General features: G+C 43.0%; 1 protein-coding gene across 1 annotated transcript in view; it reads right to left on the reverse strand.

Annotated features, from left to right (window-relative positions):
• Positions 1-6: 6 nt before the first annotated feature.
• Positions 7-17,666, reverse strand: part of ngfb (nerve growth factor b (beta polypeptide)) — a 37,098-nt gene continuing 19,438 nt past the window's right edge. Inside the window, exons 2-3 of the mRNA XM_050039392.1 lie at positions 10,468-10,611; positions 7-2,943 (exon numbers count right to left, since the gene is read on the reverse strand). Of these exons, the coding sequence (XP_049895349.1) occupies positions 2,345-2,932 (588 nt within the window). The 5' untranslated portion in view covers positions 2,933-2,943; positions 10,468-10,611 and the 3' untranslated portion in view covers positions 7-2,344. The remainder of the gene's footprint in view (positions 2,944-10,467; positions 10,612-17,666) is intronic.

Genomic DNA, 17,666 nt, shown 5'->3' on the forward strand with positions numbered 1-17,666 from the left:
TGGAGGCAGTGTCAGACTGAAGGTTCTGGGAGCTTCAGTCTGACACTCAGGCTATGAAATCACTTCTTAAAACCCCTTTTTATAGACTTGCTTTTGTGTGATGTCATTTTTTAATTTCCTTTTATTTTTATTTGTGTTTTATTGCTTTTGTTGTTTTTGATCTTTTTTATTTATTTATATTGACATTTTGTGCCCTGCATCTTGCATTTTTTTGTCTTCTTGTTTTAACTTTAACTTAACCCTTCCCTCATTTTGTCTTGTTTATGTCTGGTTGGACTATTTGGCTTTCTGTTGTCACATTGCCTTCTGAGTATCCTGTTGCTGCTTCCCTATCCTGTTCCATTTGTGAACTCTGTTTTTAAAGGTGCTGTGATATTATTATTGTGGTTGTAGCCATAGCAGTGCCTCCCCCAGCAGGACAATGCACCACACCAAAAACACTTCTCAGGAATGGCCCGAGAAAAGTGACATAAGCCCTTTTTAGATAAGAATTGTGCAAATTTGCAGGAAAGCCCAATCAGTCTTCTTTCAGCATTGGCAGTATAAAAACAAAATCGAGGAGTGCGGCAAAATGCCACCTACCTAATTTTGTTTATACAGAATGCTCCTTTTTCGGGGCAATGGGGGCGTGAGCAAGTAACAAAACGTGTAGCACAGTGTGTGACGTAAACAGTGACGTGGGAGGGAAGCCGCGGCTGGTCAGTCCTTCGCCAATTCTCTCATAAGTTGGCCCGTTCCTCACCGTTCCCGTCATCTTACGGTTAATGGCCTCTTCGTTTGCGAGGGCAAGGAGGGCGCGCAATTCCTTGTCTCCCCAGTTGCTCATCTTTACAGTGTCTGTCAGGTTTGCGTTTCCATCTTGCTACTAGCTGCTCGCTAATTCCTGCTATCAGCTGTTTGCTGTTTATCCACCGCCAGTGGGTCGAACGTGCAGCGTCATCAACAACTCCTCCCACAAGTCTTCAACAGCCCCTCCCGTTGCAGAAGGCCGCCTCGGTCTGTTTAAACTAAAAGGGTTCCACCAATATGACTACCCTACGAAGCGGAAAATTGGGCACCTCAGATCAACTTGCCAATCCGGCTCTGTGTGTCTAAACGCTTGCAGCTTGCCGGCAAAACGGCCCAACATTCGTGGAAAATCTGGCAGTGTAAAAGGGGCTATAGAGTTTAAGGCGTCATTCTGGCCTCCAGCTCCTCAATCGAATTGGGATCTGGAGAATTTGGAGGCCAAGGTGACGTCTTAGGCTACTTGTCACATTGCTCCTGAGCAGTTCTTGCCAAGTGGCGTGGCGCATTTTCCTGCAGGGGGGGGTCACTGCCATTGGTAATGCTGTTGCCATGACGGATTGAACTTGGTCTGCAACAGGGTTTTGGTGGTTTGGACGTGTCAAGTGGCATCCACATGGCTACCAGGTTGTTGCATTGTAATGAAAAGATCAATGTTTTTCACTTCCCCTGTCAGTGATTTATTATTGTGGCTGATCTGGGAATATGCCTATTAGTTTGTTGTTACTTCACAGGGAAATTGCTGTTGCAGATATGAAGGATTTCGCACAATCACTTAAGAGTTGCTCTTAAAGTTTACTCTTATACTTCGCTGTGAATTAGAGTAGGTAGCTTAGTAAATGTGTCCTACTCCTCACACTCAGCGAACAACTGCAAGTCCCCTAGATTAGCTTTTAGGGCTTTCTTAAAAGAATAACATTACAAAAAAAAAGGACCGAAGTCGATGCAGCAGAAAGAGATATCTTCTTTTTTATGCCATATATTCTTCTTCCTTATCAAAATCTGTTGCCTACATTACCCACGATGCAACACTAATGCAGCCTTGAACTGCTAAACTCAACTAGAGATAAGGAACGGGCTGCAGAGGTCACATTTCTCTCCATACATCCATATTTTTTTACATTTCAAACTTGTCGTCTTCAGCTCTGACTCAATGATCACTTGAGGCGATTTATCAGCTACCTTTGGAGCCACAAAAGGCTTTTTCCACATTTGCAGTCGTGCTGAAAACAGACTCTCTGTGGAGTTTCCCTCTGAGACTAATTCTTAGATGTTTGCAGAGTTTTAAACCTCTGCAAGCTGAACCTGTTACAAACCGCAGCTAAGACAGTCAGGTGATAAGTGACACAGCAACAACCCCTTTAACGTTTATGAACAGGTACAAACAACAGCTACAGACAGATACTGTTTGACCCAGGCCTGGTGTTTATACATGCAGTCCTGATACTTTGACATATACCAATAATTTACTTTGTGCAGAGGGTGACAAGTCTTTGGTGATGAGTATGTCAGTATTATTTGACTGAGTGTGTGATCCTGTGATGTGCGTGGAAAGTCTTCACTGCCGCCATGACTTGCGGCTCAGCACACACACACAGGCCACATTGATACGTATGAGCCTCCACGCCACCAGGTTCTTAAAGGAAGTCAGCGCTCGTACAAAAGTGTGTGAGTTGGTGCAGTAGGAGTTCCAGTGTCTGGCATCGATCCCCAAACAGCCAGAGTTGCCCGAGCGGGCGCTGTGACACGTCGTCTCAAAGAAGTACTGCTTCTTGTTGACATTGTTGATATTAACGTCCGGCAGCACTGTCACCTCGTTGCCTGAGATGTCCGTGGCTTTGGTCTTGTTGCCCACCCAGACGCTGATGCTCTCACACACTGAGTAAACTCCACGGTGCTGAGACTGCCCCGCTCGTCTGCGGGTCCTTTTGCTGCCACCCTGTGACTCCGCCGGCTCTGCATCAGGCGGCTGAGCGCTGAAGAGCACCCGGGGTGAGAGGTAGCGACGCTTGGTGAAGAGTTTGGGGTCCACTGTGGGGATGGAGCTGGGGTTGTTGACTGGGGCCTGCTGCTGTGCTGCTCCTCCGATGGCGGCCACAGCCTGGGCACTGAAGAGGAGGAACAGGACCAGCATGGACGACCTCATGGGCACACAACCTGAAGGGGTCAACCGGCACAGAAAACCTGTTACTGTTGATGTACAGAGCACAGTGAGAAGACATTTTACTGGTATCTGATCATCTCCACCTGCCACTAATTCTATCAGCCCATTTAATGGGCGTTATCAGTTGACATTTGGAGCATTGATTTCAGTTAATATTTCCCTTTTCTACCTCCTGCATTTATGTTAATTGTTAGGCAGCGACCTCTAGTGGTCAAAGTAATTATAACCGGAGCAAAAGAGGGAATCAGTTGATGTAGTAGCCATGTTTTAAAGCCAAGTTTGCATAGTGGCCAAACATGGAATTACAACTTCCGGGTCACGTGATGCCGTGCGGCCCATAGAAACTTTTCCCCATAGACTTACATTGTCAGAGATGTCTGTAAATCAGTGGATACATTTTTGTAGGCGTCGTAATCCCCCATGAAATGTTTCCTTTCACTCTCAGAATTTGATCCATTTGGGTCGGATAACATTTAGAAAGTTTTGAAGAGCCATATAATATAATCATTTTGCTTCCATTCATGTCAGTGGACCACGAAACTCTAAGTCAGTGGTTCAGCCAGCAGATGTTTCTAGTGTGCTTGTTCTATGGGCCCACAGATACAAAGGATCTGGTTATTTCATATTGTGGAAAATCAAGCTTTTTGGCTTCATGCGCCACGGAGCGCCACTGAGCAACTCTGATCGGAATCAATGGCGCCCCGCCTCCAACACTGTATCCAGCTCTCTTGATACATCCATGATAAAGAGCAATTAAGTCCACACATAGAGGAGGTCCGTGTGGATGGATGGGTCAAACAAACACAGGATTTTGACAGAGGAGACTCAAGTTAATGTCCCGTGTAAAACCAAAAGTCAACACTGACGTATTTTAGTATTTAAGTTACATCAGCTCATGTTACTTAAAAACATATACGATGCATAAAGCTGTGTTGGAAGTGTTGATGATCAGTGTGTCCTGCAATTCACATCACTGCGTTCTTCACTGATGCACAAGCCGAGTGATCCACCACTAAGAGTTGTCACAGGTTGTTTTTTTGCGTCTGGAGGCCAAGGTTCACAGCCAGAGGGTTTTAAGCATGACATTGTTTCAATCTGGTGCTGGGATCGACAAACCATGATCTTTTTTTGGCGCCTAAACCTGACAAAAGTGACAGTGAAACCTAACGAAACTGCGACCGATTTACAATGTCCGATGTGCATCTCCTGGCCCACTGGTAGTCCAGTTCAGTTTCAGCTTTACAATATTGGTCATATGTAGATTAACACACGCTCAGTGGTACAATGACATGTATTAGACGAGAGAACGGGTCAACTTCGCAATAAAAGCGCAAGTCGCAATAAGGATATCCAGTCTACACATCTTGTCGTACATTTTGATCAGGTGCAGAGAGTAACAAAGTCACTGAAGGTTTAATGGAGAGTATTTGAATACTGGATTAAAGCTCTAAGTATTTGTGAGGCAGTGAGAAACTGTTTTCATGCAGTGTGTGGATACTCCCCATTTTTCCTGCACATTTTCAAGGCAAGACATGTTTAATCATGAGATTAACCTAATAGGAGCACCTCGTCTTTTAAGTTGGAAACACAGCTTGCCTAATACTCAGGGTTTGATGCTTAATGCTCGTTGGCTTAGTGGTAACTGTTTTTACAAGTACAGTTCATACACAAGTCTGTCTGACATGCTTCGAGTTTTACAGGAGATTTCCAGGAACTTCTTGGTCAGCTTCCACTTCCTTCAGGGCGGTGTCCTGACTACACAGGTCATGTATTCTACTTTTAAGGTTATGGGTCATTTTACAGAGCTAGATGTTAAAGAAAGAGGCAGGAAGAAAACGCACTGCCTGAGAGGCTCAACAGAGGACAGAAGAGTCCCTGATTTTATATTTAACCACATGAACAGGAAGTGGTTGAGTGTTGGATTTCTAGTTTATTGGTTAATAGTAAGATGATCACTGTGTAAACATCCACAGAGAGGACAGTGGACTGTGTGTTCAGTCCAGCTGTCTAAGATGTCCTGTAGAAATATAGAGGATTAAAGACATCTGCTGCATTTGAACAGTGTCACACACACACTGAATCAGTGGTTCCCAACTGGTGGGTCGCGGTCCAAAAGTGGGTCGTGGGTTCATTCTAAAGGGACAGCAAGTGACTCGCAAACGTGTCAAGTTTGTAAAGAAACACACTTTACAGTATTTTTAAGCACAGTGAATTTCCACCACAGAGCTTTTATTTTCAAGTGCGATATCCTGCTGTAGAGTGAGTGACAGCCACTTGACAGAAAAAGCAAAATACCTCGACGACATGGCCAAACTCAAGTATGACGCTGAATGTATTAAACTGTGTCGACCTTGAACTAATGATGCTTGGTGCTTTCAGATCCAGAGTTGTCTTACTTTGGTCTGAATCAGGGACTTATTTTGTTATAAAGTTGTATAATTGCCTAGAGTTGGTTCGTGTTCTCATGGCAGCATTTACAAGCGGACCAGATAAAATGCCTTGTGCGAGAAAGCTGCTCGATTGGTCAGAATTTCCATGTGCAGAAAATCCAGGAAGTAAACAAAATGTTGAAGAAGAGTACACTTGCAAGATAAATGTGACACTTTCTAATGTCACAATGGAGGGACAACTACGCAGGTTGATTTTAGCGCTGCTCATCGTGGACTATATTGCTGTTATTGTTCATTTTTGTCAAACCATACAGTTTGAAAACGAGGCGCGGCTCCAACTAGAAAACAATGTTTTGATGCATTGGATGTGCTGAATGTGCATATTAAGGCAGTACAGGAGGAGGTGCACATTAATAATCCTCCAGGACTGTAACATGCTCATGTTTAACCCAAACAATGTGTCATGTGACTGCAGTTGGTTCGGATCGAGGTCGGAACACGTTCTCACCACAAATGAACCGCACCAGAGTTCAGTTATAACCAGACCGAGACCACCTCTTAAAGAAGGTTCTTGTTCAATCACAGTGTGATTGCTGTGTTCACACCTACCCCAGTGAATTGCACTTAGAGGGCAAACAAACTCGAATTCGATTGAACTGAACCAAACAGGGCAGGTGTGAAAGCACCCTAAGGAGAAATCTGGACCCCGTTGCTGTACCACTTGGGAACCACTGCACTAAATGGTATTCCCTCCTTTGTATTATTTTAGTGGGAACATGAAACTATTTAGTTTGTAGTTTTTACACTTTTTAATCCCTGGTTTTATTTTACAGATATTTGTTTCTTATGTTTTGTATTCAGCATCATTTCCAGGATTTTATGGATGAATAAATTGAACCTTGCAGCCTGAATATTTTGGAGAAGATATCCACAGTCGGTGCCAAGCTCAGCTAAGCTCACAATTTGGTATGATCCTCAAAATGTATTCACAGACATGATAAAGGAATTAAATGATTTTTCTTTGGGTAAACAGGAAAATAAATAGTAAAATTCTCCATAGACAGATCGGAATTCCCTTTGTGGAGCAGAATATTATATACATGATTTAATCTGTGTAAGTGATCCGTGTAAATAGGTGTGGCATTCCCCACAGCAGGGATCTAAGAGACAGTGTTGTGACATCCCATCAGTTTCTCTTTCCATCACACTGTGGCTCCACACAACACACACCACAACATCTGTCCTCACTGCGTAAACCACCAGGCTGTGTACTACATTTAACACAGTACAACAGGCGTGTTAACACCTGTGATGGCTCTGCTAGCATGCTCCGTCAGGAGGGTTTATTATATGCTATGATCGCCTCGGGTGGCGGGGTGAGTGCTCGTGGATTAAAATTGTTGGCACAACAAATCAAAAGAAAAATCATAGCCTGTTCAAAAGTACATCATGTGAGTGATGATTACACCAATAAATGCCTGTGAGGTCTGTCCAATTCAGGTTAGTGTCTCCCCTCGCAGCAGAGCTGGACACGAAATAAATCATTACTACATCAGCGTCATGGTGATTAGTATAATTGATATAAACAGACGAGGCCGACGCAGAGGAAACGGGTCTCTGTTCCTTTGTTTTATGTTATATGCCAATTTGGATTGTTTACAGCAGGAAGCAGGAAACATTCATGCTTAAAGTTTTGGAGCGAGCACAACACTGATGAAAAGGGAAAAAACTTTAATGAGCACAGCACCTCCCCGGTGGCAAAATGTCTGCTGCTAAAGGAAGTGAAAGGCTTTTAATTTTGGAGAAACACAACAAAATAGAGACAAAATCACTGATGACAAAGGAAACAAATAATCTTGTCAGTCCATGGTTTCTTTTGTTATGAGTAATCAGACCAATTTACCGCAATCAATTTAACAATTAAAGACAAATTAATGCCTAAATTGCTACCTGCATCATACAGCTACATAAGAAAAGCAAATATAGCCCGCTGGTGATTTCAGTAAGCACAGCAGACATTTGGATACATCATAGCAGAAAAGCACAGGTGTAAATAATAGTAACTATGGGTGGATTCTGTCGTCATCATTGTTCATGTTTCTGCTCTGTGTTTACTTTCCATAGCACTAACTCTCATGTCATTTCAGATCCGGGCATTCCCAGCTGCCCTGCAATCACCTGAGATTCCCCCGCCCATCTCCACACCTGTATCGTGCTTTTGGATTCAACCCTCCCTGTGTTTGCTGCTGCCTATAAGATGCAGGACTCTGGTATCATCGGAGCGTTCTATTACCCTTACTATCAAGCTGTTCAGTAGGCCAGAAAAAGATTTAGTATGTCCTAAAACATAGTATGCCCAGAATGTTCTGCTGTATCCGGTCGTATTTTACATGCAGAATAGTGTTGAAGCCAGCTTCTCTGGCTGTTGTGACCCTGGATTCTCTGCACAGCTGAAGATATATCACATTGACTGAGCCGCAGACAGATGACAGCTTATTGAGAGCTGCAATGACTATAATCAATCATTCCATCACAAACAATCTACAAAGTATGCACTTATAACTTCAAACAGCAAACAACATATGTTGCAAAGTACTGTAGCAACGGCAGAACTCTCCACACAGACCTCCGTCACTGGTGAGCTCAGGGAATGGCGTTTTGTTTCATCTCCAAGGTACAATCAAGCAATAACTTTAAGATCTGAGTTTCGTGCTACAGACTGCAATGGATATGTGTGTAAGAGGGTCAGAGTTCATGGTGCAATCGACCGAGTAGTGTATCCCAGTTGTGTGCAACAGGACTTCGTAAGGGCAGCTGCTGTACTTACTGATAGTAAAAAGAAAAAGTAGCTATGTGATTCAGAACGCAGCTTGTATTGCTGGTTTGCAGGCATGGCTCAGTGGGCAGGCTCTTCTCATGCACTGCTCATACGTATACCTACATGAAGTAATGCACCGCAATTCATACTATATAACCCACAGAATCAGAAAGGCTGTGATAATGTGGGCAATGCGCTGACAGGAGTAAAGAAGGAAGTTGTATTAAGACTGAAAGCTCGTGTAAGGACAACACATTGTCACATGACCACTTGGTCAGTGGACTTTCACGTCTACATATTGCACACTAAGCATGCTGGATGTGTCTGTTGGCGTTCTGGGACACCGTTTACGCCTCTTACATGCATTGCGTCAACTTCCGTAGCCGAGGATCGGACCGCCAAGGCCCCCGCCTTGGTCTGCTGCCCAATCCACAATGCACCACTCCCTTCTGGATCCCTCTGCGGGTGGTGGGCCTGCAGGGGGACGAGCCCATGTAGCCGGTTCGGGCTGGGCCCAGCCGGACCCCGTGGGCAAAGGCCCGGCAACCAGGCACTCGCCCACAGGCCCCAACCCCAGGCCTGGCTCCAGGGCAGGGCCCCGGTAACCCTCCAGGCCGGGTACACGATCTCCTGTTGTTTTCCATCATGAAGGGTCTTTTGAACCGTTCTTTGTCTAACCCTTCGCCCAGAACCAATCTGCCATGAGAAACCCTACCAGGGGCAAAATGCCCCCGACAGCATAGCTCCTAGGGTCATTAGAGCATTCAAACTCCTCCACCACGATAAGGTGATGGTTCTCGGAGGCTCTACTCCTCCACATCGAGAGGAGCCAGTTGAGGTGGTTCAGGACATGCTGGAGAGATTACATCGCCTGGCTGGCCTGGGAACACCTCGGGGTTCCCTTGGAAGAGCTGACAGAAGTGGCTGGGGAGAGGACTGTCTGGGCTTCTTTGCTGAGGCTGCTGCCCCCGCGACCCAGACCCGGATAAGCAGAGGATGACAAGTACCAGTACTTCCAGTTTCACACAAAATGTACACTTTCTGCTTGTGAGATTCAAAGAGTCTTTTTTAAAATTACTTACATTGTCAGTATAAGACCTCGTAGGTACGTTTATTTCCTTGTGCAACAAAAGCACGTGGTTAGGTTCAGAAAAAACATGGTTTGGCTCTACATTCATACCAGAAGCAAACACCGGGCTCCTGGGTGAAAGTCTGGTGTTTATTGGACCCATCCGCTGCCCTTCCTGCCCTATGGGGACTTTCTAGCACCATAAGTTACATCGTTGTCTGACAGCATTTCAAACTAATGCCATCCTGCAGCTTTATAAACTGACGCCATTCTGCAGTGTATCATACCACTGCAATGGGATGACCTGTTTTCATCTGTGTCTGACATGGGAATCAATGACCAAGTAGCAGTCTTTGATGACCTTGGAATGAGAAAGGTTTGGTAAGGACGCAGGTTGGTGTGGTGGATGGGTCAAACAAACAACACAGGACTTTCTCCCAGGAGACCAGAGTTTGGAACCGCATGAAACCAATTGAACTTTGAGTTACTTTAAAGTACGTTGTTATTCTTCCATGATTCCATGTCATGTCATGTCTTACGATGAGTACATAATTACGTGATTTGTGGGACGCTAATTTGTCAGATTATCATATGAACTGACGATTTGCTGGGACGCCTAAATGGAACAGAGCCTTAGTTAATGTGTGTTAAATCATTATGACTGCCGTGAAAAAGGTCTGTTGACAAGTAGGTAGATGAAAAGGAATACCTGGTAACGATCCGTAGGTCAAGGCCTGTATTTATCAAACTTTTTGACTTGAGTGGAAAATAAAAGTAACTTCCCTTTTACACTGACTCAAAAGCTATAATTTCATACAATTTCAAAAAGTCCTTTTCAATTTGAGAGAGCTCCGGAGGTCTCTGATGTTGGTTTAGAGGAGATATTACATAACTGAAGGACAGAAACACTTCTTGAGACAATATTCAACTGTGCCAAGAAATACAATGCAGAATTAAATTTGCCTTTGATTTGAACATTTGATAGAGAGTTCGACCCCTTTCCCCTTGTTGTTGTTTTTTAACTGCTTAGGGGAGCAAACAGTAACAGTAAAGCTCACTTTCCATGCATCTTTATGGTCAGTATGGTATTGATTCTCCTTATATGATTTCTCCGATGCACCTCATCTACCAACAGTAGAAGTTGTTCTATTTGCCGCTGCATCGATCGACAGGATATGTAATTTTAACCTTTTGTGCACCTTATTTTTACAGAGACAACACCATCCATTACCATCTGTACCTTTCAGTATCTCCACGTGAACTGTAACACCTCAGCGGCTTCTAGAGGACGTGATTAGAGCTCACTGTGTTCTGGGCTCCTGCCATCAGGCCTGGCTGTGGCCCCCATCCAGCACGCAGACCTCTGCCCTCCTCTGCCTCCGCTCTGTTGAGAGACAAGCAGAGAAAAGCGTCTCACCCAGCTCATAAACTCACTGTAAACACATTCTTTGTCAGACTGATACTGGGAAGAGAAAGTTAATATGTTATTCCCGCTCACCAGCTCTGCACATACTGAACATACCGAAATAAAGAAGCAGACCTGCATAATGTAGATTATCTGGAGAGGAAACATGTAACGTAGTTTAATGTTAACACCGTAAATTCTGTCAGCACACTAAATATATCAGTTTTGACAGGTTTGTTGAGACGTAAACACTCCTGTAACATAAAAGACAGATGTATAACAAAGAATTTAAAGTTGAGAGGTGCTGTATCCAACATGCAGTGCATTAATTTAGCAGCAAACAACTAATTGCTATGTAAAGATAAGATGTGTAACGGCATCCTGAGGAGAGAATGAAGTCATGCCTCCTCTGTGTGTGTTCTAATCCGAGCTTCTCTGTTCTTTGTGCTGGTAGATGGCCCTGCTGCGCATTCATGTTACTGCATGTGAGTCCTTGTGTTTGTTTCCCACTGGCTAACTAATCACCGCTGCTCTGCACTGGGCTCATACAGTGGTTACCACTAATAATGCCATCCTGACCCACAGTTTCAGAATGGCATCATCCCAGAAATGTATCTCCCACGTTCTGGTTCCCCCTTCATATTAACACTGTTAGCTCTGTTTGCACTGTTGCCATTGTTAGCGCTGTTCACGTTTTTAGCACTGTTAGCTGCTAGCCACCAGCCCAACCACCTCCATGTTGAGAGCCCTGTGCAGGCAATCCCGAATCATATGCCCTTTTTGCACAGAAATTGCATGATAGGGCAGCTGCAAAGTCCTTTCATCATGTCACCTGTGTTTTTGACACAACCAAGCAAAGGCACCATGAGGCCCCAGTTGTGATTTTAGGTAGCATTCTGGCGTCCCGGAAACAAAAGACACATTAAGTTTAACACAAGCATGTCAACCTCTAGTGTAACATAGAACATACATGTAGGGAGTGCTTTCTTGCTCATCTCATCCTCTACTTGGAGGGTAAATAGCTCTCAGACCTCATTTCTCTTCAATTTGAGGACATTTTCAGCTGCTGTTTTTCTTCTTTTGTTAGCTGCTAACTGCTACAAACTGCTTTTTAAATCTCTTTTTAATCGAGATGCTCGAAACTTGATGATCACTAAAATTAGGCAGGGAAAAAAGTGGATATATGTCGATATCTGTATTGGTTATCGGTCAAATGAATTGTTACATATCAGCATATCGGATATCAGTAAAAAACAATCCAATATCGTGCATCCCTACTTTCAAATCTGCACACATGTTGTAGAACCGTCACACCTGTCTTGATATGGTCCTGTCTGGCCAGCATTCCCTTTTATACAGACATAGATTCAGTGCTGTAAACTACCTCCGCTGCCAGCTGAAGGCTCATTTATTTTGTCCTTAACTATGTATGGAAATAGATACATCCCTTTAAAAGGTTGTAAACGTCAGTGCCCTCATATATCCAGGGGTCCTTTATGATGGCATAGATACAGCCTGTAGATGGGGGGTGGTCTTGGAGGCCATATAATACATTGTGACACATGGCAGGAGAATTGTTATTATGTTATAGATTTGTTCTGTTCTGCCGTTTTTAAAACATACTTGTTGTCTCTCTACGGTCACGGCTCATTTGAAGTACGCTACACTGCCCCCATGATCTGTGGTGGTACTGACCTGCATTCAGAAAACATGCACAAATACAGACAAAGTTAATGCAGAGTATGGACAAAAAGCTCTGTCCATGTCCATATATGTATCTAACATTGAGCATGAATGGGTTCTTAAAGGTGAGACAACTCTGTCCTTCCATTCCACGACTGTACTGGTTATAAAGACAGGCAAGGTGCAATAAAGGCATGACATTCCCGCCTTGAACAGGCAGTGTAAAGATGTTATAGATATGCTCTGAATGCTGCATACAGCTCCTTTAAAGATTATTGAGGGAGTTTATATATTTTATGTATGAAGCCACACACACGCGAGGAAATGTCAGCACTACGTTTCATTTATCAATAAATCTTAATATCACTGTTCACTGTCTGTTTTGTCTCTCTCTGGTAAATGAGTCCATCAGGCCTGATTTCCTCCATCCACAGTGCCATGATTCATTTTTGTGCGCTGATGAAACACAGCCACCATCCGAGTCAGACGATCCATCACAGTAAACCAGGAGCCTTAACTCTGTTTTGTCATCTTGTTTTATCTTTATGTCACCGTGCTCAAGTGTGCTTGAATTAAGTTTTAGAAGGCACACGTGTTGTGTTACACCTTACTTGGCGTCAATCACACGGCAGCCGCAGAAACAAAAGCCAAGAAACAACCCCTGAAAACATCTTACACCTCACGGAATTCTTTAAAATCAGGGTATCTTTACAGGCAGCCACTTTTAAGCGTGACTGAGGGTGTTAGAAACAGTGAGTAGGTCATGGCACGCAAAATGACAGGAATGTGAGCTCGACATAAACAGAAGCAAATAGGCTGTAAATCTAAACGACACAAGTGTACTCCTGTAAAGAATCTATACAGGCACAGGAGGTGTTCTCGCTTTACAGCTCCTCAGCAGCGGTGGTCTCTCTCTGGCTGTCATGGGATTTAAACCTGTGTGACCATACAGCTCCATGACGGGCTGTTGTTAACAAATGATACACCCTGTTTTTGTGACTTCTGCTGCGTCTCTAATCCATTCGTGAAGTCTAACTGTAACTCATTTTCATCTTCTCTGCAGAATGCAAAGCAAGTAGCTGCTGGAGCGCCACAAAGACCGAAGACTGATCAAAGTGCTGTTGGTGTAACACCTGATATGAACAAGACACCTACTCCAGCTAACTGAGTATACACACAATATATGCTATTTATTTAAAGCATTGAAGTTCATTCTCGCCTTGGAAATAGTTTGACAACACAGTACCGAATCTGGCTTGACTTATATGGAGCTTTCATCTGTAGTCTTCATCAGTGGACGGAGGTTTCTAAGTAGTCATGGAGATGGATTTGTTGACATGTGAGATCAGTGACACTTTATCTCTTCCTGGGGCCGTATTCACAAAAGAACACTCTCTGAGAGCTCCTATCTGAGCCTAAAAACTTTTAGTAGCAGTCCTAGCTTAGAAAAGTTCTCAGAGCAACTCTGAGCAAGGACAGGACAGGAACTTTTACCTTAGTGAGGGGGTGTGGTTGACCCTGTTGCTAGGTATGACGCATTCTTTTAACAGGTGTGATTGGTTGTCACAGACATGCCCTTTTGTGAGGCTACACGGTGTGGACACCCAGTGGAAATGAAATGAACTGTTGATTGTGAAAGTGTTGTCACTGTTAGTGTGATCACTCTGCTGATGGGAGGTTGAGACAGACTCAAGTCATCACTGCTGCATTTTTCCAGTTTTCTAAATATCTGAGTGTTGTGATCATTTTATTTCTGGTGGTAAAGCATTAGGTGGGAAATGTGTGTGAGTCCCTAATGAGATCAACCACACATATTATCCCTGTAGCATTTTATTTACTCTGTCATCCAGCGAGAATATCTCTCCGATCTCCTTGTGCTTCCACCATTTTCTCCTCTGCTTAAGAAACTCTCCAGTCTCTTAAAAGTCCTCCTCCCTGCTCCTAACAGTTTTTCACCTTTGGAGCTGTTTCAGGTCTAAGATGCTCTGTGAATAACTTTTATCTTTAAAAAGACTTAGCCTTAACTTTAAGGGGAAATTCTTAGAAAACATTACAATTCCAAGAATTTTCTGAGAAGGAGGAGCAGCTTTACCAGGAAGCTTTGTGAATACAGCCCCTGGAGGAGAAGTCCTAACAGTCAGTTGTGCTTGCATGTGAACAAATTCATCTTCATGACAACTTGGCAAACTCTATGTCATGTGATGTGACTGAGAGCTGGATAAAGTGAGTGCACCTTTGAGGAAAACAAAGAGGAAACACTGTGCACTCAGTGCCTTCTATAATAGGTCTCACCATGCAGGAGCAAAAATCCATTGAGAAATTTTCCTGTAACGTTTTCTTTTTATTGAATTCTGAGCAACAGTCATGGAGGTTTGCATCTGTGTGTGGGTGCTGCTGAAAATGTAATATAGAGAAGAAAATTTGTGAATGCTCACCCTATATGTGAATAGACTGAATCACTGTGACTTCACACTTTCGGGGAGACAGCTGGCACTTATTTTGAATTGCAAGGATATGTGAAATCTGCACACTTGTTTATTTCCGTTGTTATTTTCAGCTGTAACTGTAACATTTAAAGATATATAGTTAAACACATTGGTCCGACCTAGCTGACATTTCTGCTGTGATAATTTTATGTACTGTGTTGCCTTTCTAGTGTCTTTGATAGCCCAACTCAACCAGCATGAACGCTAAGCAATGTGCCACTGTGGGTGGGGGGGCACAGCAAACTGTATTTTAGCCACCAAAAAATCAATGTCAGTTTAAGTGTACACTATATTTGGAATATTTTCACCACTTTACCTCACACACTAACTGACTGAAGCAGCGGTGGATCAGCAACCCCTGTGTTTTGTGAAGTAAAATGAGAGTTACGGTTTCAGTTCCCCGTCGGAAAGGGCTGTCTGGTGGCGTAAATCGCACCAATCGATGCACCGTTTGCTCAGTGCTGTTTCATTTAATGCACATGACATGGAGGTTTTCCACCTGGAAGTTATTGTACACAAAAATTGGGATTCGTTATATATATGTGAATGAAAGGTGGAGTCTGCGATTCTGGGGAAACTTTGTCGATATTTGATATAAAAAATACACTGGTCTCATCAGTGCTCCTTCAGAAGCTTCGTTTTACCGTCCCTCTCACTCCCACTGCCTTTCTCTCTAAACATCCGTGGCCTTTCCCCTGTCCTCTGCACCAGCACAGCATGATAGTGTTTAGAGGCTCGGTCTGAGCCACTTTGTTTCTCTTTGTTTTTCCATCTACAGAGCCAGGGCTGTGTATGAACACAGCCTTTTTTTCAGGGCACATAGAGAACCAACAACAAACGGACCGTAAGGAGATATTTGCTGAATTTGACAAAAAGTGCACTGGACTGGAAACACTGAATCCTCTCTGAAGGCAGCCTTGAGTTGGGATTGTTTTTTCAAAGTGCTGTATGTCCATGAGAGAACTAAATGTTGTCAGACTAAAAAGGTTGAGAGGTTCAATTAGAGTTTTATAAATGTAAAAGTGGACAGGAACGGACAAGAAGCGTGATGTTAAATATTCATGAAAGGAAGTTCCTGAGATTTTGTGTCGATCACAGCCAAGAATGATTCAGTGAATATTGGCAATATCATACAGAGACTTAAATATACCAGTTTAATGCTTTATCTGATCTTAACTGAGAGTTGATCAAAGTTTATACCAGCTCAGATACCAGAGAATCGATCAACTACACGACAGCAGCAGAGAAACACAGAGGCACAGACTCAAGTCATGTACAATGTGTATAACGTGGCACAGTGAAAGTTTTGTAAAAAAGAACAAGATGTGGATATTTGTTCCTCATGTTATTATTTAAAATCTGCAACATTAATACTTGATATATCATGCAAAAGAGCAATCACGCTAATAGAAAACAAATGTCTCGGTTATTCTGAGGATCAGACTTTGGCCCTCGACGCACAGCTGTAACAGCTACTCAGTGGTTAAGAAACATGCAGTCAGCAGTCTCGTCCTGCAGTGAGAGGAGAATGGCAACATTCATTCAAGCTACTAGGTGGGCTACAAATATGCACATAACGCCGCTGTACAACATTAGTGTGCACTGGGGCATCTCACATCGCACTACTTATTCAGCCTTGAAGCAGATGGGCTGCAGCAGCAGCAGCACACAACCACATGATGACAGGAGAGTGGAAAAATGTCGGTCAGATAACGGTAATGCTGTAACAGCTGAGGAGGAGGCGGACGTGTGTGATGGCACACCTCAGGCCCCTCTGTGTATAGTAGCAACAGTAGTAGTTTTGCTTTGACTTAAGCTTCGTAAAAACGCCTGTCACTTCCCAGACCTAACCCAATAAAACACTTTGGGATGATGTTGAACAGGATGTTTGCAGCGCACTGTGCCAATGATAACACTGAAGGAAATGCTCTTGAATCAGAATGAAAAGGATCCTTGTGAAACACTTCCAAAACATTGTTAAAACCCTGCAGGCTGTTCTGGGGTCGTGATCTCCTCTTTTATTGGGATGAAAGTTGAGAAGTACAGAAAACAGCATTGTTTCATATTCACTGCTTCGAGGTTTGATAACTATATTTAATGCTGCTAACACTTTTATATCTGTATATCCACTGCCTAATTCCTTTCCTCCAAGGTTATTTTTCTATGTAAAAGAGTGGGCTATAATAAACCTATTAATCATTTAATATTTCCTAGCTTCATGTAGTATGCACATAATGTAAATTGTATTCTAGTTTTTTTTTTTACAGTTAATTATTTATACTGTGCATCTGTTCATCTTCATGTACCTGTAAATGTATGTGAGGCTCTGTACAAACTGTGACAGATTTTCTTGGAAAAGAACAATAAAGAATCTATTTATCTACTCAACTGACTTTTTCTTTGCTGGAATGGATGTGTGCTCTGTAAAGAAAACAAAACCATCTACAATTCCCTGACAACTGAGCAAACTACATCTGCTGATGAAGGTTGTGATATGGTTTAAAACTACAGAACAGTTGCAAAGTGGATCTTGAGGTGAGATTGTTTTGTAAACTGCTGTTTCCAAGATCAAACACAAAGCTACAGACAATTATAAGTCAATATTGGATCAGTAGTGGAAGAAGTACTCAGATCCTTTACTCACGCAAAAGTACTAATACTACACTGTGAAAATACTGCTGGACAAGCAAAAGCCCTGCATACTGAACCTTCTTTATGTAAAAGTTTGTAAATATAAGCAGAATTTTCTTGTCAGTTTTGTACTATTATACAGTATATAATGGTTTTTGGATTAATATTACTGCTGCATTAATGTGTATGTTGCATTGTGCTGCTGTAGATGTTAAGGTTATGCTAATTTCAACT

The sequence above is a fragment of the Epinephelus moara genome, chromosome 24 (genome assembly GCF_006386435.1).
Source record: "Epinephelus moara isolate mb chromosome 24, YSFRI_EMoa_1.0, whole genome shotgun sequence".
In the NCBI taxonomy this organism is placed as follows: Eukaryota; Metazoa; Chordata; class Actinopteri; order Perciformes; family Serranidae; genus Epinephelus; species Epinephelus moara.